The sequence below is a fragment of the Tyto alba genome, unplaced genomic scaffold (genome assembly GCF_018691265.1).
Source record: "Tyto alba isolate M040663 unplaced genomic scaffold, T.alba_DEE_v4.0 Super-Scaffold_18, whole genome shotgun sequence".
In the NCBI taxonomy this organism is placed as follows: Eukaryota; Metazoa; Chordata; class Aves; order Strigiformes; family Tytonidae; genus Tyto; species Tyto alba.
In genome coordinates, this window is record NW_024881280.1 from 12263795 (window position 1) to 12289037 (window position 25243).

Sequence of the window (25243 nt, forward strand, 5' to 3'; positions counted from 1 at the left end):
ACAGGCAATGACTCCAATAAAAATAAACCATCATTGCACACACATGTGGCTAGGCTTACTCCCAGAGGAGACATTCAATACTTGCAAAGGAAAGAAATGGAAGGAAAACAAACAAAAGGAGGAGATAGAAATGAAAACCAAGAGTCTTTTAAGAATAGAGGAGAAACAAGGGAGTGGACAAGTCCAGGAAAGAGGACACTCTCCAAATCTCAAGCCCTGCTATACCTGGCTGGCTTCAGACCTTGCTTCTAAAGAACAATACATGTATAAAGTACTTTTCCATAGTGCATAAGGACAGAACCTGGGAATCAGGACTGGTGAGTTTTCTTCCTAACTTTGCCACTGTTTTATTAAGCAATTATATGAAAATGAAGTACCATTCCTTTGCTGCAGTCCAAAATCAGGCATGGAGATAGACATCTGTAGCAACTTCACTGTACTAATTTTCTGCCAGGTAGGCACAGCTTCAGAAATACCCTGCTCTCCCCTACCCAGAGGGTACAGCAGAAGGATCAATAAGCAACAGCTCTGCTATATGTTTTCTCAGACATCCAGTGGGGTCAATTTCTTCCCCTGTCATAAAACCAGAACAAAGGCACGTGTTTTGGCTGTGCCTATCCACGCAGTTGCTAGCAACAGATGACCAGTCTGCAAATTGTTTCAGTCCTTGTATTGTGCCAAACATTGGATTTCAAGTGAGAGAGCTCAGCATGTAATATGTACTGTTGTTCGGACATGGGTTTAGCTTCAGACACTATAATGAGGATCTCTGAATATCCTTGGACTGAGTAAATGTAACTTTAGTGGAAGGAAATCATCAAAACCTCAAATGAGTATCAGTCACAGACAACAGAAGCAAAACTTTTCACGGTGAACTGCCCTGATATGCTCCAAAGCAATGTCTGTCCTCAATGCAGTAGGCCAAATCCAACAAAATGCTGCTTTTCCTTAGCTGTCCTCTCCCAGACTGCGTGCAGGCTCCTGAACCCTCTAACCCAGAGTGCCCTAACATAACAGTAACTTCAGCGGCTGGGAACTGCACTGTCCAGGCAAACATTGGGCGACTTCAAGTTCCAATTGGAAAAGAAAATGCAATCCCAGATGTCTATCTAAATTGTGTCTAAAATGCAGCAACCTGGCCAGGGAACTGCACAAAAACAGGCAGCCTCCACTATACTTCCACCGAAGCCAGACTTCTGGTGCAAGTTCTCCAGCATGAAATATGGGGTATGCAAGGCCAGTCAGCTCTCTTCTGCTCATGTAACATCAGACTCTGTGAAATTTGTCCTCCCAGAAGTGCTTTCTGTCTCCCTGCCACGTACCTTATTCCTTACTTTGTAAAATGAATTTTGTCGTCTTTTCTGTTACCAAGTCTCTCCTAATTTTCCCAGTGGAGAGTCCTCTAGAGGCCAGGAAACTTCACAAGAGCTTGGCCATAGTGATTTCCTATGCTATAACACTTCTGAGGCCCAAAGCCCTGGTAGTTGTCCAATGTGAAGGGTAATTCAGGAGAAAATGCTTGTAACTTTTACTAAGCAGGAAAGCGGCTGGCCGGCCAGCCAGCCAGCATGTCCTGGTTACAACAATGAAAGTACTGAGAAAAGGGATCTGAGGATGGTGCTGTGGCTGGATAAAGCAGTTGGGGAGCATAAAAACAACCTCCTAGGGGTATTCTCCAATGTGGCAGCTTGTGGTCACTCACCAGCCTCATAGCACACTGCTAATGAGAATAAAAGAAAATAAAGTTTATGTAGCTTTTCAGAGCCTTCCATACTGTTCCGTTTGACTTTAGTTCTGGAAATAAGAAAAGGGCTGAAGGATACAATTCTTATTTACAACACATTGGAACACTGCCTTATCCCTGGGACCATGCGTCCCCAGTCAGGAAGGACTCCTAAGGGAGTACCAGTACAATAGCACCAGAGTACTTCTCCTCGGAATACATGGCTGCTTCCACCCAGCCTGCCAGACTTGCCTGGAGGAGACAGGACCAGCGGGGAGGACAGCATGGAAGCCCAGCAGCTGTGCACTTTCTCCTCCACAGATGCACATACCCGGACAGAGGTGCCACGGGCTCCCCTGCCCATATGGCTGCAGGGCCAGGGATCCAAACAGCATCCAGCCCTCCTCACTGCACCGAATAGATCAGCTCAGTGTAATTCACCAGCATAACATAAGGAGTATACATTCTTAAGCAGGTAATTAGCATATGCATTGCCATCATGATTTATCAATTTTATTACTCTTCACATCTCTATGAACCTTCCCTGTTACTGTTCAAGGTCAGGCTGGACGGGGCTTTGAGCACCCTGGTCTAGTGGAAGGTGTCCCTGCCCGTGGCAGGGGGGTGGGAACTAGATGGTCTTTAAGGTCCTTTCTAACCCAAACCATTCAATGATTCTTTATGATAGTTTCAACACCATATTTATCTTCTACAGATAAAATGTATCTGCTGCAAATTCAACCCTGAAGCCTGTTTCTAATGTGTCTCAAATCTTTACTTAGATAATAATAATTTTTTCTTTCACTTTCTTTTGGCTTTCTAAATGGTGAAAAAGCTCAACATTATTGTCTATAAATTGAAAGAAAATTAATCCATTGTAAAGGAGCATCACAAGTGTGCTCTCCCCATCCTGCATTCGTTGTTTCTGGACATCAGTAAAAACAACAGTGTCCTTCATACTTCCCTGATGTAAAGGCATAATCCTAAATTCCCAGACTTGGGCCAAAAAGACTGGGATTCAACCAAGTCCTGGACCACAGCATAAATATTTTTCACCCACACTAGTGGCTGCAAAATGCTTTTGACATGAAACAAACAAAAACCCTTTCCAACTTTTTTAGTGTGTTCACTTTGTTCTGTTCCTAAAAGTAAAGTCCCTGGGGACAAACTAACACAACCTGGCTAAATTCACATGTGAGAGACAGCAGTATTATCTTACGTAAGGCCTCAGTAGAGTATATTTTAGAGTCCACTGAGCATCACATAACAAGGACAAGAAAAAAAAATGCTGACATATCTGTGAGCTAATACATACAGATGCAATGTGTGTGCTTTTGGAGTACTGTCATGCTTTACGGGTGTTGAGAAAAGGCAACAGATTTAATTTAAAATTTAATTACAGACTTTCTACAAGACTCAGATTTTCTCTAGCAAGAACATTACTGGGAGAGATTTTACCAAGGAGGTGGAAAACAATGTGTTCAAAGAAAGCTTAATGGCCTTATAAACATAATCTGTATTGCTGAATGTACAACTGCTGAATAACAGAGTCCTAAGAAACTTTTCCCTAACAGACATGAAATGTTTCAGGAGACATCATTCACTTTTCCAGGCAGTAGTGGATCCCCACCAAGTAAAGGCAAACGTGCTTGTTCCAGTGCATGGCATAGATGCACTAAAAGCTGGACAGCCCTTCAGGACCTGAAACATTGCTTTATAACCCATCAGATCTGAAATTTTTAATGACAACACGCCCCAAATAACAATCAGCAGGTTAGTAAACTTTTTTACATTGGAGAAGAAACAGAAGCAAGGATCAGACACGGTCATTCTTTTCACAAAACTACTGGGAGTAGCATTTGTGGCTCTTAGATGCTCTCTTGCATGGGGATTATGTTTAAGAAATTCAGATTGGTCTACGTGCATTAGGGATCTTAACTAGGTGTGAACTTTTGAAAAGTTATTTTCTTATGTTCAAAGGACAAAAATGTAGCCATAGCAAAAGAAATGCACAGCTGTAGGAAAAAAACATGATGAAAAAAATCTCTCAACCTCTTCCGTCCTTCAATGGCACCCACAAGGCAACCTTTATTATATTTCTTACAGGAATCTGTTTGGCATTTTGTTCTATATTTAATACCATTAATTTAGGTGAGAAACTCCTTGATTTTTTTCTGTGCTAATTTACACTTTTATTTTCTCTTTTTAGCCTGCTCAGTGATTTCAAATGAAGACTGAGATGGCCATCATAAGATCACAAGTGAGAAGTGAGACAAAATGTATGATAAAGGGAGAAAAAAATAGTTTCCTCTTGTTTTTGATACAAGATGTACCATATCCAGCTGGAAACATCAATACAAGTTAAAAGGGGATTAGGTGACTTACTGTCAGTAGCTTGAGATGACTATGGGTACGGAGGTTTATATTATTACTAGGTAGATAAATAAATAGTGACAATAAGAGAAATAACTTTGCTGACATACAGTCAAGAACAAACACACAATTTGGACCAGAAACATCAATTTTTAAAGTAAATCAGCAGTGCTGGCTCTGGCCTGATAAGGCTTTATTGCCTCAGACTACAAGCCAAACCTCCTGGAGCACTGTCAGCTCTGTGCAAGGCCAACTCAACTGCCTTTGCAACCTGAAGTCCATAGCCTCCAGTTCTGTGATGTGGAGCATGTAAACCCTCCTGAACTGCAGAGACATCTGCACAGCCAAACTGAGTCAAATGGCAGAAAAAGCCAAGGTTGATTGTTCACTGAGGACTAGTGCAAGAATTTCTGCCAGAGACTCTGGGCTCACTTGTAGGAAATGGCTGGTAAGAAAGACCATGAGCCATCACTGATGCAAATGTGAAAGGGTCTTGCAAGCCCAAAATAAATGAGCTCTTTCCAACGGAGAGCAACCTCAGCAGGCCCTCACGCACTATGTTGCAAATTAGGTCTGTCACTTTTTTTGATGAGATGGGGGCATTTACTGACAAGTGACCTGGTTAGTTACTTCCAATTTAGTGTTGCTCCAGTATGAATACTCAAGGAAGAAGCCATTCATTAACCAAGCTGCACTTTACAGTACCTCCTACCAGCATCTGAAAAGTTGAAGTTATCCATCAATCACAAGTCTGCCAGAGACACTGAACTTACTATTTTCTGTTATTATGTATTCAAAGGACATACCTCTCCCTAATCAAAGTACCGCATATGTAGTATGTGTGAGGGCTGGAAGCAGGGTGGCTCAGGTAGTTACTTATATTGCCTTTTACCTTTTAGTCACAAGTATCTTCCAATATTTCCACAATGTGGGCATCATATAATACCACCTGGACACATCCTTTCTATTCCCGATTGAGCAGATGTCCTAAAATTCCATCGTATTTTTCCAACAGTTACATCAGCTGGTCCAGGGGAAGGTAATATTGTGAAAATTATATATTTTATTATCTTCTTGATGCAATATGTTGGGTGGACATGATAAAGTTGGCCAGGCAGCTCCCAACAGGTCACCAACATTCGAGACCATCAAAACCCCTTCCATTTTAAGGTGCAGTCCATCTTTGGCAGTGGTATGTCAAAATTGGTTGTATTCCTTAAAGTGGGTCAGTAGTCTGTATTCAGTTCCTAAGCAGTTAAGAGGGTTTCTTCTGTTTCAGCCTGTTTTTAGATCACAGCTAAGGGCACTGATACCACAGACAGAAATTACAGAGATCAAACATCAGAAAGTCTACATAGAACAAACCGCTCTAGATTAATTGACCCTACCCAGGGTAGATATATTGATAAGGCTGAATCGAACATAACACACTGCTTTCTGCACAGCAGATTTTGAATGCCACTCACTGGCTGTCATTCTCCTGTGTTGTCAATCTAGAACACTTCAATGACATTAGATTCATAAAACAAGCAAAAAATTCAAGCTCAAAGTATAATGTCCTAAATACAAACTCCTGAGATGATTCGCCCTTAATGTGTTTAGAGCATCATAAAAGTTGTAATGCCTGAACATGGGGATCATGTCTGATCCCTACCTTTTCACAGAAGATGTGATACATTTTGCCCACTGAAGTTAATATGCCTCCAAGATTTAAGTATACTATATTCCAAGACAGACTTGGCAGAACTTTTCTGAATAATAAACACTTAAATTTGAGTTAGACATTTTAGTTTGCTTGTTTTCAATTACAAAACAAACAAAAAGAAATAAAGAAAAAAAGAGGATCTGGGAGAAGACAGGAGGCAGGGGGATTTGCCAGGGCATTCCAAGGATAAAAAACTTTGGTCATTGCCACTCTGATGTTAGGAGCAATGACACTTCAGATATTGATGAGAGAATCTGTCCTAGGTTAATTCCCCTCTGTTTTGAGGGGAAAACTCACACTGAAGTCCAATCAAAATCAGAAAAGCGATTCCGTATAAACAGGGTGGGAATTTGTGTTCATTCCCTCTCTGCAAAGGGGCTTAAGCTTACAAACAGAGCATTCTTCAGACAATTCAGACCAGAGTCTGAAAGTCGTATCTGGTTCCTTCTCTCTCCCATTTTTAAGCTGTTTTAGTGAACTGTAAATACACTGTTTGTAAAGGGCGTTGGATTAACAGTGTCACCGACTGAAGTTCTCTGTTTATATTCAGAACAGATTTTGTTATAGTAATCTTACCCCTCCTATCCTGACCTTTAAGTGGCTCCCAATAAAGAGCAGGAGAGACATAGCACTGATTTCTGTGAATTTGCTATCTGATTAACATGAAGGTGCACAATTATCAATCAGACTGAGGCAAAAGGCCACTTTCCCAGTTACAGAACTGAGAAAATACATAAAAATTAAAAAAATAGTACCACTGTGACTAAGTAGGCCTCACCAGAGCAACAATTCTATTTTCTGTGGTATGTTTGGAAGAGGAGAAAAAAAAATAGGGTTGATATTACTAGAAATGAAGATGTTGCATTAACTAATATGGAAGCTGGACAAGCATTTTAATTGTCTAAAAAATTAAGTGCTAGCTACTCACTTTGTTAAGAACTTGCAACTTGGAACAGTTTTGATGTCTGCAAAGGAGAGACATAGGAATGCAAGGTGACTTCTAGAGCTGAGGCTTAGAAAAATCAGCTATGGTATCAACATAAACTGGAAACAAGGAAGCAGAGAATGAGTTTTGCCATAAAGCTCAAGCCACAGTCTCAGTTTCATTAACCTTTAATTAACGGTGAGAATTGATGAAGGGAAGTTTATGGCATGCTAAAGAGAGATTCAGGAGAGAAGTCAGTGACCACAGTTAGAAGTAGTTCAGTGGGTGGGTTAATCTACAGAGAAAATTGGAGAGGAGAGCAGGAGGAGTACCTTCACAGCTGAGAAAGTGCACATAGGAAGGAGGTGCAAAGACTTCTTAAGTGCCTGAAACAGGGGCAGTAAAGGTTGAGGAAGATCAAGCTTAGTAGCACATAAATGGCAATGAAGAAACTCCAGCTCTGCTCCCAGGTGCAAAGGATTTACTCTGGCCAGTTACCTATCTATGACTCAGTTTCCTCAGTTATGAACACCTGGCACGGGCACTGCAGGGATCAGGCAGCACAGCAAATGCTTGCATAATAATTTGAAAATATAACATAATATGAGATGGTTAACTCATAACTGGTGTAGGTTAGCAGCAAGCAAAGAGGATTGTCCTCTGAGAGCCGACTGGCCTGTCAGTCAAAGGCATCTAACAGAAGGTGCCCACCTCTGCCCCCAGCCTCACCAGGAAGACTCCGTGTAACTTAATGACTGAGTTTTCCTCTCTGCCCCAGAGAGGTTCCCACTTCTCTGTTCTGGATGCTTTGAACCACAGATCTATGAGTTTGAAGTTTGCACAGCTGCTGCTCTATTCTGTCAATCTCACATTAGAATAATCTTTAAGAAAACTTGCAATGCTTATTAAAAAAAGGACAGCAAAAAAGATCAACTGTTTAAGTTTTATTCAGTTTTCTTTCATTTCTATTTAGATTCTTAGATAACAAATTGATCAATGTTACATAAACACCTGAGTAAATGAATTCTTGTTCAAGATCGATGGAAACATTCTTCTCTATATAAAAGTGTCCTGTTAAGAGGAGATGGCCATAAATCCAGTCCCACTTAATGTAGACAGGGCTACAGAGATGTTTATATTCTATGACCATCCCCCACAAGTCCATTAAGAAGGAAGCTTACTGCAAACAGAGACATGAACAAACACACAGGTCGGGAAAGAAAGTGACCTAGTGATGTTTGAGCTCCAAATACTTGTTAATGAACCTTCTCTATTTTTATGGCATCCTTTTATTTGGCACTATTTCTGGATTAAGTCAGTATCATACTGTGTCGATAATCATCTGTTTATGCTACAGTTGTGCATTGTGTCCAGTTTCATCCTGTTCACATGCAACTCAAATTCATATTGCTGCTTATGATCTATGGATAAGCAAAAGTTTCTGTCATAAGGGTTATCCGTCTAGAGCCTTTTTAATCAGAAAAATACCCATACGCTTCTTATTTATGTATTTTAAAGGATGTGGTTTGTACACTGGCATGGAAATTTGAGGCCATAACAACCTTTCACTGTGTCTTGATTCAAAATATTCAAACAATAACAGAGGTGAGGCAGAAGTCTTTGAAGTAAACTGTGTATCATAGAAAAAAACAGCATTTCTTTAAATGAAAGGGTTTACAGAATTCAAATACATGCTCCTGCAGTCTTTCCACAGCTATTTCTTCAAAAGCAGCGCAGTCCGTAATGGAGAACAATAAAAAATTAATCTTACCTGAAAAAAAATATAGTTTCCTGCAAAATTTCCTAACCCTTGGATGACTCCATACCATCATTCTTACCTTAAAAAAAAAAACAAAACTAAAAAAAAAAAATTGCTCTTTGTGTTTTCACAGAGCTGATTTTCCATATGATAAGCACATTATATAATAAAATGGCTTAGAATAGATTCACGCTTTACGCCACTTCCATTTTAAAACAAGCCAATAGACGCATCCCTTTTCTATCACTGCTTACTGGACCTCATTATCCATTGCCATCTTCAGATTTTCTCACATCTAAATGCTTGCGAAAAAAAAAAAAAAGTATTGTACTGCGTACATAATCTGTATTACTGTACAATGCATATGATTCATGTAGCATATACACAGGTTTTCCTGACATGGATTGCAGCTGCTGAATGGCACTTCATTTGTCTTAACACTTCTGCTAAAAACCCACATGAAGAGCTTTCTTCTGCACTTGCTTAGGGTACTGGGACTTCTTTTTCTGAGTCTCCCCAAATTCTAGCTCAGCAGAAGACAATGTAAAGAGCAATACTTCTTGCCTCACAGCTAACGATGGGCAACCTTCCCTCATCCCCAGTCACCTCCTTTGGCCAAACACTGATTTCACTGCCCAGTTCTCTATGGGCTCTTTCTTGCTGCACTGTGTCAAAGTCTGAACTAGCTTCTCCTCTGCTCTGAATGAAGTAGGTGGAAAGCTTTCTGTCTGCATTTCTTAACACTAGTGTCCATCTCCATTTTCCTCACCTGACTCGAAAACTATGTTTAAAACTATTAAAAATATTTTTCTTTGCATTTTCTTCTTCTCTGTTTGCTTTAGTAGGTAGCTATAACTCCCGCAACATTAATAGAAGAAAACACACCTATACTGTTTGTATTTTATTTGTATTAGACCTTATTCCCTCCATCTGAGAGCGATTTCAGTACCTGTTCTGTCTGATTACATTCCACTGCCTCTTTTTTCTCCCCAGTAAACATTACCATCTCACCAATGCAATCAGAACCCTTTATAGTATGAGGCTACAATTTTCCATTATGTTTCAACACATAAAAGTTGGATGGAATTTTCAAACTTCATTACTGTACTTGCTATCCTCCAGACTACTAAGGCAAAATTTAGAAAGTGCTAACCCCAGATAGTAATACTTGGTGTATGTTTTTTCTCCACAGCCTACTTGCTTTGTCTGAAATTGTTTTATTTTCTGTGGTTTATTTGCTTCCCTTTTTTATGGATAAAAACCTCACCTGGTGTTATCTTTAAAACAAGACAGCTATCCAACAGCTATACAGTCCATATAACAACTACCTTCAATGTTTTACATGGAGAGATAAATCTGGTCTTACTTATGCTCTGAAACCATCATGACTGCAACAAGTTACATTATTTCTATTTTTAATATATTTTTTCAGTGACTGGTAGAGCTACAGCCAAACATCTGTACAATTTGAAAGAACTGCTTCACCAAAATTACAACAAATTTAAGGTAAAGAATCACGGCAGTTGGCCTTAGGCAAGTCACATAAATGTAAACCTTCATCCTCATTCCCCTTGGCTCTCTCCCAGCCCTTCCCCGTGCCAGCAAGTACCATGGTTACTTCACCATTGCAATTCTGGAATGCTTATTCAGGGCTTATTCATATGATAGTAAGCAGAGCAAGACAAAACAGCTGGTCTGTAACCAAGGACACAACAACAGTTATGTCTGGCATTAGTCTGAATGAGAGAAGGGTTTTTTGTTTTGTTTTATTTTTTAAGAATGAGTCACCATATACTTATGCATTTGAAACACTTTACTTGAAGCAGGAAAATTGCTGCACAGTGGCTCACCTGACACGGCTTGAAAGCTCCAGCCTGTATCTCAATCCTAGAACTATTGTTCTCTAGGTACCCAGCCCCCTGAGCTGGAAGACAGAGACAGGGAGCAGGATGAAGCCCCCATAATCCAAGGGGAAATGGCTAGTGACCTGCTGCACCACTTAGACACAGAGAGGTCTATGGAGCCGGATGGGATCTACCCAAGGGTACTGAAGGAGCTGATGGAAATGCTCACCAAGCCACTTTTTAGCTTTTATCAGCAGTCCTGGCTAACCCGGGAGGTCCTTGCTGACTGGAGGTTAGCAAATGTGACACCCATCTACAAGAAGGGCAGGAAGAAGGATTCAGGGAACTACAGGCCTGTCAGTCCGACCTCGGTGCCGGGGAAGGTTATGGAACAGACCATCTTGAGTGTCATCACATTGCACGTACAGGGCAACCAGGTGATCAGGCCCAGTCAGCATGGGTTTATGAAGGGCAGGTCCTGCTTGACTAACCTGATCTTCTATGACAAGGTGACACACTCAATGGATGAGGGAAAAGCTGTGGATGTTGTTTACCTGGACTTCAGTGAAGTCTTTGACACTGTTTCCCCCCAGCATTCTCCTGAAGAAACTGGCTGCTCATGGCTTGAATGGGTGTACCCTTCGCTGGGTAGAAATACTGGCTGGATGGACAGGCCCAAAGAGTGGTGGTGAATGAGGTTAAATCCAGTTGGTGGCTGGTCACAAGTGGTGTTCCCCAGGGCTCAGTATTGGAGCCAGTTCTGTTTAATCTCTTTTTCAATGATCTGGACGAGGAAATTGAGTGCACCCTCAGTAAGCTTGCAGACAATGCCAAGTTGGGCAGGCGTCTTGATCTGTTTGAGGGTAGGAAGGCTCTGCAGAGGGATCTGGGCAGGCTGGATTAATGGGCCAAGGCCAATTGTATGAGGTTCAACAAGGCGCAGTGCTGGGTCCTGCACTTGGGTCACAACCTTATGCAACCCTACAGGCTTGGGGAAGAGTGGCTGGAAAGCTGCCTGGCAGAAAAAGACCTGGGGGTGTTGGTTGACAACTTGCTGAATATGAGCCAGCAGTGTGCCCAGGTGGCCAAGAAGGCCAACAGCATCCTGGCTTGTATCAGAAATAGTGTGGCCAGCAGGACTAGGGAAGTGATTGTCCCCCTGCACTTGGCACTGGCGAGGTCACACCTCAAATACTGTGTTCAGTTTTGGGTCCCTCACTACAAGAAAGACATTGAGGTGCTGGAGTGCGTCCAAAGAAGGGTAACAAAGCTGGTGAAGGGCCTAGAGTACAGGTCTTATGAGGAGAGGCTGAGGGAACTGGGGGTGTTTAGCCTGGAGAAAAGGAGGCTGAGGGGAGACCTTATTGCTCTCTACAGCAACCAGAAAGAGGTTGTAGCAAGGTGGTCATCAGTCTCTTCTCCCAAGTAACAAGTGAGATGACAAGAAGAAACAGACTCAAGTCACGCCTGGGGAGGTTTAGTTTGGATGTTAGGAAAAACTTCTTCACTGAAAGGGTTGTCAAGCATTGGAACAGGCTGCCCAGGGAAGTGGCTGAGTCACCACCCCTGGAGGTATTTAAAAAATGTGCACATGTGGCACTTAGGGACATCATTTAGTGGTGGACTTGGCAGTGCTAGGTTAACAGTTGGACTCGATGATCTTAAAGGTCCTTTCCAACCTAAATGATTCTATGATTCTAAATGCTATTTCTCAAAAATACCACAGGAAAACACTGATTTGTTATAAACGAATATTTCTACGTGCTTTTTCCATCTGAAAATTTCAAAACACATTACAGACATGAACACAGTACTATGAGTCTCACAAATCCCTTGTAAACTATAAAATAAACCAGGCTCATAGAAGTTGCCATACAGATCTGGCCAGTGCCTCACTTAATCTAGCATCCTGTCCAACAGACAAGAATAAAATGCTAAATATCACATGCCAACATATTAAACCCTACCATGCTGTCCCCCAAAGACAGCTGAGCACACATGAAAACAGTAACCTTGGAGCCTGCTGACTCCACCTCAGGAAAGAAGGATAATTATACACATAGGGGTAACTAAGGAGTCTGACAGTTTCTAGTGCAGTCCCATTGATTTTGGCCCAAACTCAAAGGGTCTGCATATTTATGTATGGATTTCAGGAAAACAAATGTCATGGTTAACTACTTACAAGAGTGCTTTGGGAGAACCAAGTATCAGTATCCATAAAGATAACAGCAATTTCCCTTCATGAACCCATTTGTGAGAAACAATTAACTTTTTCCCACATTCTCCCAAGTTCTTATGCCACCACGTTGCTGTGGAAGTTGTGCAGTTCAGTCCCACTTCAGCAGTTAAAGACTCCTACTGTTGTCAATGCTTATGGGTTTTGGTGGTATAATGAATTTAAATGAAGACTAGAAACCTCTTTCTGCCCTCCCCAGGGGTGTTGCTTCTGTCCTGGAAGAAACAAAAACCAGAACACCAGCTTCTAGAAGAGGGCAAAAGAGGAAAGTTCATCTGTTTGTTCAGAAACCTGTTCCTATCCAAGCAGTAAAGCAAACCTAATTGATTTTAAGGCAGGCAGGATGTCCCAGAAATTTCATTACTTTGCTGAATTGGCTGATATCCTATTAATGTGCACCAGACATACAGAGGGTGGGGTGGAAAAAGGGATACTTGGCTGAAAAAATGTCTGCTGGACAAACAAAATTAAGGAATCTTTTACTTAATATATTTAAAAAATCCTGTGTAGGATTTTGTGCTTAATTTCCCTAGGTTTGTTTCATACTCGTTCTGCCATCTGCTGCTCTAACATTCCCCAAAGTTTCAGGAACAGAGGCTATGTCCCCAAGCTCTCCCAGAAATTAATACTGCATGACTAAGAACAAGCACCCAGCAGCACAGTGGCCTATCCTGTCCAGAGATTCTACAGTTCTGGAAAACTGCCTGCTTAAATCCTCCTTAATAACTACATTATCACTTTATGTTTTGAAGAAAATTACCTTTGGGCCTCATGGTCTACTACATCTCAAGAGGTGTTTTCTCTCTTGATGGGTAGGATTTTCCAGTGAGGATTAGCATGCTGGCTGTACTACCATGGAAGTCCGAAGTAAAGGAAGATCCCTAAGACTGTAACCACTGCCCCAGCTCCTCCAGGGAAAGAAGGATAGAAAATAGAGCCAGGAGGAGCATCTTCAGGAGGTCAAGTGACTGAAGAAATAATGAATTCTAGCTCTTGAAAGAAAAAAATGTGTCTGCTGTGCAAGTCAGAACAAAACACAGGTTATTCACAGACTCATAGACTGGTTTGGGTTGGATGGGACCTTAAAGACCATCTAGTTCCAACCCCCCTGCCCCGGGCAGGGCCCCCTTCCCCCAGCCCAGGGTGCTCCCAGCCCCGTCCAACCTGGCCCTGAACCCTGCCAGGGAGGGGGCAGCCACAGCTGCTTGGGGCACCCTGGGCCAGTGCCTCACCGCCCTCACAGTCTCACAGTGAAGAATTTCTTCCTTATATCTAATCTAAATCTACCTTATTTCAGTTTAAAACCCGTATTCTTTGTCCTACCACTACATCCCCTGATAAAAAGTCCCTCTCCAGCTTTCCTGTAGTCCCCTTTAAGTACTGGAAGGCCACAAGAAGGTCTCTCCAGATCCTTCTCCTCTCCAGGCTGAACAACCCCAACTCTCTCAACCTGAGAGGTGCTGCAGCCCCCTGATCACCTGCTGAGGGTGCACTCGATCCCACTTTCCATATTACCAACAAAGATGTTAAACAGCGCTGGCCCCAACACCAACCCATGAGGAATGCCACTCGTCACTGCTCTCCACTTGGACATCAAGCCCATTGACCACAACTCTTTGAGTGCAACCATCCAGCCAATTCCTTGAACAGTATTGGTTCTACAGGGTTACAAACTGTGAAAAGCAAGGAAAACTTGGTTTTGCACTACTTTTCACCCAAGTCTCTGGAAGAACTGTGTGCTTTCAATAACTTCCTGGAGCAGAATTTCACTTTAAAACCAAGACTACACAGATAATCACAGGCTGCTTTTTTTTTTTTTTTTTTTTTTTCTTTTCCCCAAATACAGTAATATGAGAATTTGTAAAAGTGATTACTAACTTGGGAATTTTTGGACCTCTAAGTCAAGCTTCCTTAAAAAGTGCTGATTTTCAAAGCACTGATATCCAATACCTCCTGGCAGAACCACCTTATGATGACTGAAATGGCATCTCAAGAACTGAGGCACCTTTATTCACAATTCATTTCTGAAAGTGGGTATATAACACAATTATAAAAGAACATATGTGTGTAAAATGATAGTAATTTAATCAATATGGTGCTGCTACAGGTAGGGTAATTCTAGATGTCTTCCTCTAACAGTAAACTGCATGTCTAGTGGAAAGATTTCTGTGACTTTAAGAAAAGAGAATTTATCTAAAAAAAGAACAGAGATATCAGCAACAGGAAAATACTTACAGGACATCATGCACATATCCCATTTCATTCATGGACTTCATAGACATATCACTATTTATATTGCACTTCTGTTTCAAATTTGCTTTTAATAATATATACTAATGTTTACTTTAAGGTTGATTTTTCTAACTGTACATTTAGTTCTTCTGCTTAACTAGAACAGAATGAGCCCTTGGCTTCACATGCAAGCAAGGTGGTGCACCTGATAAACACAGTTCAGAACAGAGTAAAACTCTGCTATTTTTAAAGCAGGTCATAATATATTTTTTATAATGGAATTTTAAAGGCTTGAAAACAACATTTCATACACTTGTGATCTATTACTTCTCAAACAAAATCAGGAAAAACTACATTTAATATCTGAATGTTCTTTAGGAAAACTGCTCCCTCTTTCCACCATCAGATGAATGCTCTTAATCCTTTTCAGCCAACTTTGTGCATCATGAAGTAGCGCAGAGCCCAGTTTCTGCCCTTTTCCCTTTGCCAGCTCCACCTCTCAAGTACCTCCAAAGTGATCCAGGAAATTTGTGAACAGCTTTGTATTTTGCACACACATAAGAAAAGGAGAACTCATTACAGACCAGAATAAGAAGTGGAACACAGTGAACTTACGAGAGCAGCAGCAGTAAGAGTATGTTTCTATACAACAGTGAATAGTCTTTAGAAACAAGTCCAGAAGATGCCTTTTCTACCTGCATTTGACACACTTAAAACCTGCTACCTGAGAATCCAGAGGACTACTGCTGCTTCACAGTGTCCACTACTCCCAGGAACAGAAGTGCCTTCATTATAATTTTACTTCTAATGAGCAGAATAAACCAGGATGGCTTCCTCTCCTCTGGCACTAAAGAATGCAACATAAAAGCTAGAAACTTTGTGGTGTGGCAGTAAAACCAGGAGCATCAATTTGAACACATGTGGGTAGTAATGCTATAGGAGTAAGATGGTACAAATTTCACATAGCAATTTTTATGACAGCTCTCTACTTTAATGGGCAGAAAATCAATAACATTAAGACTGAGGGTCACAACCTTTGGGAAGAGTTACATCAGTGCAAAAACAGAATAAACAAAGCCAAAAGAGATTATAACTGCAGATATCCCAAGGGACAGATGAAATCATGGGTTATGATGTTTTTAAAAACAAAAAAAAAGTTACTCCTTCAAGCAAATCCCAAATGTCTTGCCTCCCAGTTTTTCACATTTTTTTTTTATTTTAGATTAAGAGGTGAAGATTGCAGTCGAAAATGCTACTATATTTCATTCAAAAGCATGAAGTCTCTTAGTGAAAAGGGTAAGCATTCTCTTTTTTGCAGGCATATTTCTGCAAAATTGGTAATATACTTAATGCTCAAAGTTAAGCCTGCTGGTGCAGGCAGCAAGCTTCCACTTGCAACCAATAGCCGTAGAAGACGTTCACTATCCTAGAATGTAGATAGCGTTCACTATCCTAGCAGTCACAGCTGAAATCTGGCACAAAGAGTGGAAGGGATAACAGGAAAACAATCATGGCAGTGAAAGGACTAGTCTCCTACTCCTGCCCCAAAATCCCTGTGCAGGAAAGCACTTTAAGGATTATGCTTCATCTCCACAACACGAAATGCACCAAAAGCTCAAGGAATTCGCATGCCCATGACAACAGGCCAACGCTAGGTCCTCTGACTTGGATAAGCCCGTCCTAACACAGGGAGGCACTGGAGGACTGGCCATACCTGAAAAGCAAAGTCACTCATGTCCCCCACCCCAAATAAGCAATTAGCTGTAGAATGCCAGGTTCACAACACACGTGGCATAACCACAAAGGCTGAAGGACACAGTTAGTCCATCTGACCAAGCTCTGCTGGTGTAGCTTTATTTACATTCTCTTTGTTGTTAAGTTCTTACCTGTCTTGTTGGCAAGTCATGATATTGTAGTATGAGCCTGGTGTTGACGCTGTGACTCCATGTGTTGCCAAGGGCTGCTGTCACATAAGCAGATTCCCTCTTCCCACTTCCAGAAGCTTCTGAAGATAAATACAAAAGAAACTGCATCAGGACTGCATGACAGAGAAGGGTTCAGCATGGTAACTTCAATCAGTCATCTCAGATTATTCCCTACGTTAGGTAATCACCATTGGTACTTAATGGAACTATTGCATGAATTTCCTACCTGATTTATTTATACAACTGCAGTGTGAGTTCTCCATCTCACCTTCCGATACCTAGACAAAGTGCCAAGAATTAAGGATACACTTCAAAATTATACCTACCTTTCTGGAGAGACCAGTACATTTTCTAAATATCTGGAGATGCACCATGCATGGGGGACATTTGTCTTTTCCTCTTTAGATATTCTGTCCCCAAACAAACCAGCTTTCTATGGTCACAGAGGAGAGGGAAGCAGAGTGACAGCATATAATTATAAAACAAAAAGGGAAGCTAAAGGAGTGGAATGTGGTGCCACAACACCCCAATCTCAAAATCAGAATACTGCTTCATGCCATTAGGCATCCTACACATTTTCTAAGATTTGCATAGAAGGGAGCCATTCTGATGTCTCTGAAATCATATGAACTTTTTATGACCCTGAAGGAAAATGTATTTTGCTGCAATCAGCAATGACAACATAAAGAAGTGTTTCCAATAATGCCACATGATCCAGCTTGCTGTACTGCCACTACACCTGAGCTCTCTTGTATTGAAACCAAAGACCCCTACATACACACATATACATATGCAGGTAGGTAGGTGCCTGAGACCTTCATCTTTGCTTACCACAAGTTCTGTGTAAGATGGACAGGCAGATGGGAGACTTGTTTGTACTTAAATGACACTTCAAGAACAGAGCAAGCCAGACAAACCAAAGAAATTCAGAAACAAAATCCCAATTGTTACATGGGTATAAATGATGCTGTGCAAGTGTAAAATTGAACTGAGACAGACAGTCCACACTGTTAAAAAGCTGTGAGTGAATGAGAGGAGGTTAGATTTAAGGTCAGGGAACTTCCTGTCATCTATCAGGCAACAAACAAAATTGCTTCCCCGAGACAGTCATGAAATCCTTGTCGACTAAGTCAGAGTTAGACCAGAGACTTACTCCACAATACAAACTTCACAGCAGCCTTATGTTTCTGTCAAAATGATCAATAATGAAAGTTAATGTTGAAAATTAAATTGTAAGTACTAGGTTTTGGAAACAATACTGTACTGAGATGACAAAATCATCTCATGGCCCTGTGGAGCTTCTGGAAGGTTCGGGTTTAAAACTCTTCATTGATATTACATTTGCAAGGCTGTGGGTTTTGTTACTTTTTTCCCCCAACTATTCATGTCAAAACCATAATTTCTTCATTCACTAAAACTTTTATTTTGGAAAAATATCCAGTTAAGGGTAAGACCAAAAGTGTTGGCATGCAGTAATAATCATTATTTCTATCACTGCCAGTAGCTTGCAAGCAATGAGAAGGACGCTGTATTAGACTGCATTAGGCAGAGGACGAGAGCAGCAGGCTGGAGAGAAGGGCCTGGAATGATTACAGTGTGCTACAGCACTTGGCTGAAGACCTCAAACCTTTCCCCTCTCCAAGATAATACAAGGTTCAATTAACATCACCTGGATTTCAATTAGGTCTTTAAATGTTTAAGGTCTACAAAATAAATGAGTGCAGCACCTGGTTCAAGCTAATAGTTTGACACGAGTCTGCACTTTGTACTTGCCTGAATTACTTCCCATGTCATGAGAACTCACTGCAACATGCACAATACTCACTTCTCCAGAACAGTATATGTTCTAATCTGAAAACAGGCTACAGTTGTGCCATTCAGCAAGGATGGCTGTTTTTCTTTCCTCAAAACAAAGGTATTAATATTTTGATAAGCATCAAACTTCCACCTGAGTAACTCACCACAAGAGCACCTAATTGGAAGTTTCAGTATTAGGAATGCTGTTCTGTTAATTAATCTAACCCATCTCTATTGGGAAGGTGGATGTGCTGACAATAATAATTTCTCTTCATCTACATTTTGGATTTAATTTACCAGCTGGAGGAGAGAACAGGTTCACGTGTTAAAGCAGGGTGCTGGGAGGTCTGTATTCCATTCCCTTAACATGACTTAAACCAAGTTACTTAATTAAGTTCATTAAGTTCCACAAACTTTTGTTTTAGAGCTAATACCACATAAGTAAAATGCCACTACTGTACAAACAGGCTAAGGGAGAATAAAAGACAGAGAAGCAACTTTAAAGTTTTGCAATCCTCTCTTTGTCAGGTGGAATAAACTGCAAGTTCCTCCTGTAATTGACACTGTCTTTCTTTCTCACCTGCTAGAAACAGGTAGGAATCAAAAAATTCAAGTGAGGCAGCTAAGCATGAGTTCTGGTGGGTGTGGAGATGCTCCCCTCACAGCTGGTGTAACTGCACCCCCGTATGTATCTGGAGGCCACCACTCCACACCACCAAGAAGCGGTTCACCCACCACTGCTTAGGGGCCTCTGACTACAGACAAAAAGCCCAGACATTCCAGAAGTAGCTACTGTTAACATAAAGCAGCCGCAAAATTCACATCCAAACTTCCCTCAAATTACATGTCTCTGCTATTTGCTAACAGAAAGAGCAACATCTTGCTGTTGCAATCCTGAGCCAGGCATTTAAGCGGTTAAACATTTGGAGCCTGTTGATATTATGGAGATATCACTCCATAGCAATTCCTAATTCTGCATTCCTTCCAGGCCTAAAACCTGTCCCAAAGTGAAGTGCTAGAGGTATAGGCTTGTGGCAGAACAAGCAAGCTAATTGCTGTCATTTATTTTATTTTATTATGCAGGAGAAAGCCCACTGTACCATTCTGTGTCAGCCCCTGCCTGAAGAGGGCTGCTTGTGTGACCCACTTTCAGGCAAATCCTCTTCTGTGAAGTTATTCAAATTTATGACTCTAGTGCAAAGTGGTTAGTAAGCCTGGAGCAAATTTACAGCGAAGACTTTTTATAGGGTGGAAAGGAATGCCTCACAGGAACGGTTTCCATTTTATAAGGAATCCTCCTGCAAGCTGATGCATTAGGCAGACAGAGAGGCAAATCAGCAAGAAGTGAAGTCAACTGAGGGGGAAGCAGCGCCAGCTTTGCAAAGAAGTTCAAGGGCAGTGACAGCACATGCTTCATTCCTTCCCCTTGCTCTAAACACAAAAAGATAGTAAATGTCTCAGAGGAAGGAAAGAGGATATGTTAAGAAAACAGATTTATATTCAAATATGGCCTTAGAAAAAACTTGGACTTAGCTTTTCTGTTATTTCAACCACTACTTAGTAATTAATGAACTAGACCAAGGAAGTGGAGAAATAATACTGTTCAAACAGAGTGCTATTTTCCAGCACACATTGCCTTGTTCTTCCAAACCCTGATATTTTCATACTTAGAGATGGGAGTATCAGACCAACCTTGGCCCAAGAAGAAAACAAGCTCATAAGGGACTTTGGTCCCTGCTCAGAGGTCCCTAAACTGTCCAACCTCAACCACTTCAAAATGGTATGGAGCACCAGCTTCCAGTTGTGACATGAAGGTGCTTACCCATCCCGTGGGGCAGATGCTTCCCCACAGATCCAGAGATGTGCAGTCAGCTGACAGGCAGCAGTTCCCATCTCTCCAGCCTGCTTAGAAGCACAGCTCTTGCTCCAGTCACTGCTGTCATGATGGTTTCTGCTCAAGACAGGGGTGATACAAGGAGCACAAGGACTAGGGAGAGTAAGAAAACAGGGCTGACAGACAGATGAGGGAAAGGTGGCAGATCTCTGCTTATGGATGCAGTATGTGGGAAAAGGCAGTGGGTCTCCAGAAGCACAGAGATTGGATCCCAGCATGGGGAGGTGAAGGTGCATGCTAGAAGGGAGGGAGAAGACCTCTGAACAACCCCCTGCTTTATATATTCAGATCCAGCTCAAGTAAAATGAGGCGGTGACTTTAATTCCTGTAAACACTCCTTCCTTCCTCACACAGAAAGAACTAGCATTAAACTGATCTTCAAAGGGCACATCAGCAGACAGGCCAAGGATTGCACGAGGTACCTGTTCGACTGTCTTCTGTGAAATTGAGCTCTTTAGGGCACCAACAGAGACGCCAGCAGAGACTGTATCTGTTCTGGATCACAAGCATAAAGGAGGAACTAGCTGCTTCACTCTCGCTGAACAGCTGTCACAAGTGAAAATAAAGCTTCTTGTGGTCTGAGTCAAATGCAAAGTAAATATCTCTCCACAACCAGGGGAAAAACAAACCAAAGAAAGAGCAATTCTTTAACTGAGGCCTGCAGTGCTGCTTCCAAGCAGCAGAGGCTCACACTGGGCTCTGCTGCCCTGGAAGTTGTCAGTAGAACTGGGCAGCAACACCAGGCCCTACTTATACACAAGGGCTAGATTAATTTTGTTTGTTTCCCCCCATCTATGTAAATAGAACAAACCTTCTGTAAGTACCTTCCTTATCACTAGAGATGATTGCCACATATAGGCAGGATGGGAAAATTGGGTTTATCCCACCTTCCGTTTTTCACTGGAGGAAACAGTAGGATTGAGACTATTCGGCTAAATACTGATTCTGGGATTATTCTATTATGTCCAACCAGAGTATTACAAGTTCAGACATGATCTCAAAGACCTTCTGGTCCTCCACACATATGGAGGTACCATTTTAAAAACTAAATCTTAATGTAACCAAGTCCCAATTATTGCAAATATGGCTGAAGGGGATTTAATCATAAAGGAGCTTCCATTTCATTAGTGTCTCATCCTATGAAAACTAGGGTAACTAGACCAGTGTCTTGTATCAAGTGAAACAGACTTCTTAAACCAACATTATTAAGTGCAAGAAGTCCTTACAGGCAGAATGGGATAATCCTCTTGATTTAAAAAACTAACCTGCTTCTTGTTGGTATAACTGCACAGACCAATGAATTCCACCCTTTCCACATTCTCATATAGATTTTTGTCTTTCCAGATGAAAGAGTCATTGCCTGACAGGTTCATCCCCACCACTAGGCCCCTCTGCAATCTCTATCAGTTTGGAAATTCAAACATCTTTTCTCATCAAATGCAAAAAAGGGATTGATGCACAATACGACAGTGAAGTAACAAAATAGAGAAGCAACCAGTCCCCAAATCTTTCAAATCTTAACATCAAATCATGTTGATAAAGCCTGATTTATCAAAAAGAAGGGAAAACTCTCCAAAAGTACAGAGAAAATATTTATAAAGAATTAAACTACTGAGCTCAACAAAACCAGCACATGATGCAATAAGAATGAAAGTACTTTCCCTCTTGCTCAGGCTGTGCAGCTTTCCGGTTCACTGGCAGAGCTCATAAAGATCACTGCTTTTCACCTGCATTGCATTTAGTCTGTATTTTTGGTGCAGATCTCTAACAATGACACCAGAAGGGAGAGAAGAAAAAAAAAAAAAAAAAAACAAAACAGAAAAAAACCCACTCTCAACCCCCAATCTATTTTTCCATTTTCACCTACTCAGAAAGTACAAGTATAAAAATATCCAGTAGTGGAAAAACCCATCACACAGTAAAAAACAACCAACAGGACAAACTCATCTGTGTAGTAACTAACTACAGCACCCTTCGAACTCCCACATGCTGACTTCTGCCATTTTCAGCCCTTCTCCACAGCTTTTTCTTTAGGCAAAAGGTGACTCTGATTCTCTCACCCTACAGTGGTGACCATTTCACTCCCTGTACTGGTCAGCCAAGGTACATCCCAAACTCTTACTGTTATATACTCTAAATTCACAAAACTAACATAAAATGAGTGAGGATGAAAAGAAATGGGTTCTTTACATTAAAGCCATGTCCCTAGCAGTAGACAGCTACTTAGACCACCATTTGATATCACCCACTTGAGACAAAACACAGATCAAAACGCATATATACATACACCCAGGTAATTACCAAACACAAATTAGTGATTTGTAGGAACAGATACTTAAAGGAAATGTTGCTCCCTTTTCCAACAGTACAGATCTGTTTCAGTTACTGGGTTATGCAGGCATATCAACAGCAGAGTCCGGTTCATCTTAGGAGAAAAATCAAAACTTACTTCCTAGAGCACAGTATTGCCTCCAAACAGCCTTTTATTATGTAGGACATATGGCAGGAAAACCAGTTGCTGCTATAAGAAATCAAGCTTGTCTGCAAAATTAGCCATGTAAAAATTCAAACCTTTAAAATACTTATTCTCCTCTGTATATTAAGAGAGGGAATCTGGTAATTTTACTCCCCCAAAACACCTAGTTCTAAATCTGTGCACCCCCCACCCCATCCATTATGCCAGCTTATTTAAAATTTTAATGAAAAATAAGTAAAAATATTCTAGCTGAAAGCTGGAATTGTTTAGTAATCAATGAAGTGTAATTTATTTCCCTTTTTTTTTTTTCTTAATAGTATAGTCATCAAAATATACTTAGTAAATGAAGCAATTAAGTGCAAACCTCTACTAATTCTTATTTAAAAAAAAACAGTTTCAATGGAAATTTCTTTGACCACCCCTAGTTGGTAGCTATGCTACTGCTGCAGCACTGAGGTACCTACTACAGATTACACTGAAAGGACTGTTCCGATTCAGTCATCATCACCAAGAGACTGAAAATTGCCACTTATAGACTCCAGCTGCAAAGTTCTGATGGAGACAGCAATGAATGTGACAGAAAGGGAATGAGCTGACTTCTCAGTTTGGACAAAACTGTTTATCTCATATGCCCCAAACAGGTGAGTTTTCACACTTCTTTGCTTATCATTATATTTATGTGTATCTGTGTACACATTCTGAGTGATTTTTACAGTGTTAATCTGATATTAGATCAAGAATAAGGACCTTTCTCCCGTCTTTTTTTTCCAGCTGTTCATTATTCCTATTGTGACAACTCCTAGAGCTCTCATCTGCAATATGCAAAACACCATACAAACAGATACAAAAAGATAGCTCCTGACCTAAAACCTTCTTTTCAGGAGAACTGCAGTTTAAGAGTCTCTTAGCTGCTAATGATTATTCCCCACTTACAAGGAATCTTCCCTAAGGGATGAGGGAAAATAAACCAAAATACATGACAGGCCACCAAAACTGTATATAAGTAAGGACTTTTGGTATTCTCCACGAAACATCAGAAGCTTTTCCAAAAAAGTTATATTAACCATTATTCTACCCCCCCAAAATCAGATGTGAACTCCATCCAGGTCGAGGTAGGAAGGGTCCTCCAGGGAACTGGACAGATGCTGGTTTAATCCCACACCAGCATGCCCACTCTTACCAACGTGTTTTGCACCAGAGGATCTCATTCCCTGACATTGGTGAGTTCATGTTGGTTCTGTTTTGAGTTGAGAGACAGACAGAGAGAGAAACACACACATGCTAGTACTGAGACTCCTGTCTGCTGACCTAAAAAAGGAATTGACATTAAGAAACGAGAAAATCCAGCTGGTCTGATTTCCTGCCAGACAATCTACCAGCCATGACCAAAATGGTCAGGCCTCAGGAGATCTGTGGAGGTGGGAAGACAGCTGGTGGTTTACAGCACCTGAAACAGGGCCCAAATCAGGGAATTGTGGAGCTGAGATCCTTGGGAACAGATACTTTCTTTTTACTGGTGTAAATCTTCTGCCTCTGTGGCCTGCCAACATACCACAAAGTGATGATTTTCCAGCACTCTATCATTTCTGCATTGCTGGTGCAAATGATCGAATGAGTAGTGCTTTGGTGGGAGGGATGGTGAAGACCAAGTAGAAGACAGTGGTTGAGTCAATTCCTTTCTGTAACCAAGGATAAATTCTTTACCCCCCAGCTCACCCTCCTTCCCTTTCTAATGGCACTTTTAATGAAGCTCCCCCTTTTTCTAAAATCTGTAATTGTACTAATTTTACTCTCTTAATATCCAAAGTTTTTTCCCACACTGCCCACCACTATAGCTTAAAGAAGCTTCTTCCATCTAACCTCTCCTATGCAGTCACTTCTTCCTGTCTCTCCAAACCTAGAAAATAAAATCCCAAACCATTGACCTAAAGGAGGAAAAAAAAAACCAAACACCCTAGATCTGGAATTTTGCCTGCCTGTACATATAAAGGATGCATAGGTTGAAAAACAAAGTTTACCCAATCATGGCATCTGGCAATGCTAGGGCCCTGTGAACCAGAAAATGCTTTTAATTATCACCTCACCAATCATGCTACAAGTTATTGCTGTATTTTTTTGGTTAAGTTCCCTCAGGGAATTAAACAGATCATGATATTAATCAGAAGGCATGTAGGAGGGAGGGGGCAGAATGCTAGAATTACACGTGTGTAGGTCCCTTAAGGCTTGAATAAAGAACCGAGATTTAGAATCCCGCTGTCAGAGCAACTGAAGCCTTGCATGCTGCAAGCCTCAGCCCTCTGACCTACACAGCCATGGCATTATTGTATCTGATTTTCCCAGGATGGTTAATCTCA

The 25243-nt window shown here is 41.2% G+C and overlaps 1 protein-coding gene across 10 annotated transcripts in view; it reads right to left on the reverse strand.

The window, feature by feature from the left end:
• The window catches only part of RAD51B (RAD51 paralog B), a 448074-nt gene that overhangs the window by 184976 nt on the left and 237855 nt on the right, over positions 1-25243 (reverse strand). For all 10 annotated transcript variants that reach the window (XR_004405956.2, XR_004405957.2, XM_042790959.1 and 7 more), the window contains one exon: positions 16684-16802. Coding sequence is in view for 8 of the 10 variants with exons in the window: in XM_042790959.1 (XP_042646893.1) it covers positions 16684-16802 (119 nt within the window). In the remaining 2 variants the exon portion in view is untranslated. The remainder of the gene's footprint in view (positions 1-16683; positions 16803-25243) is intronic.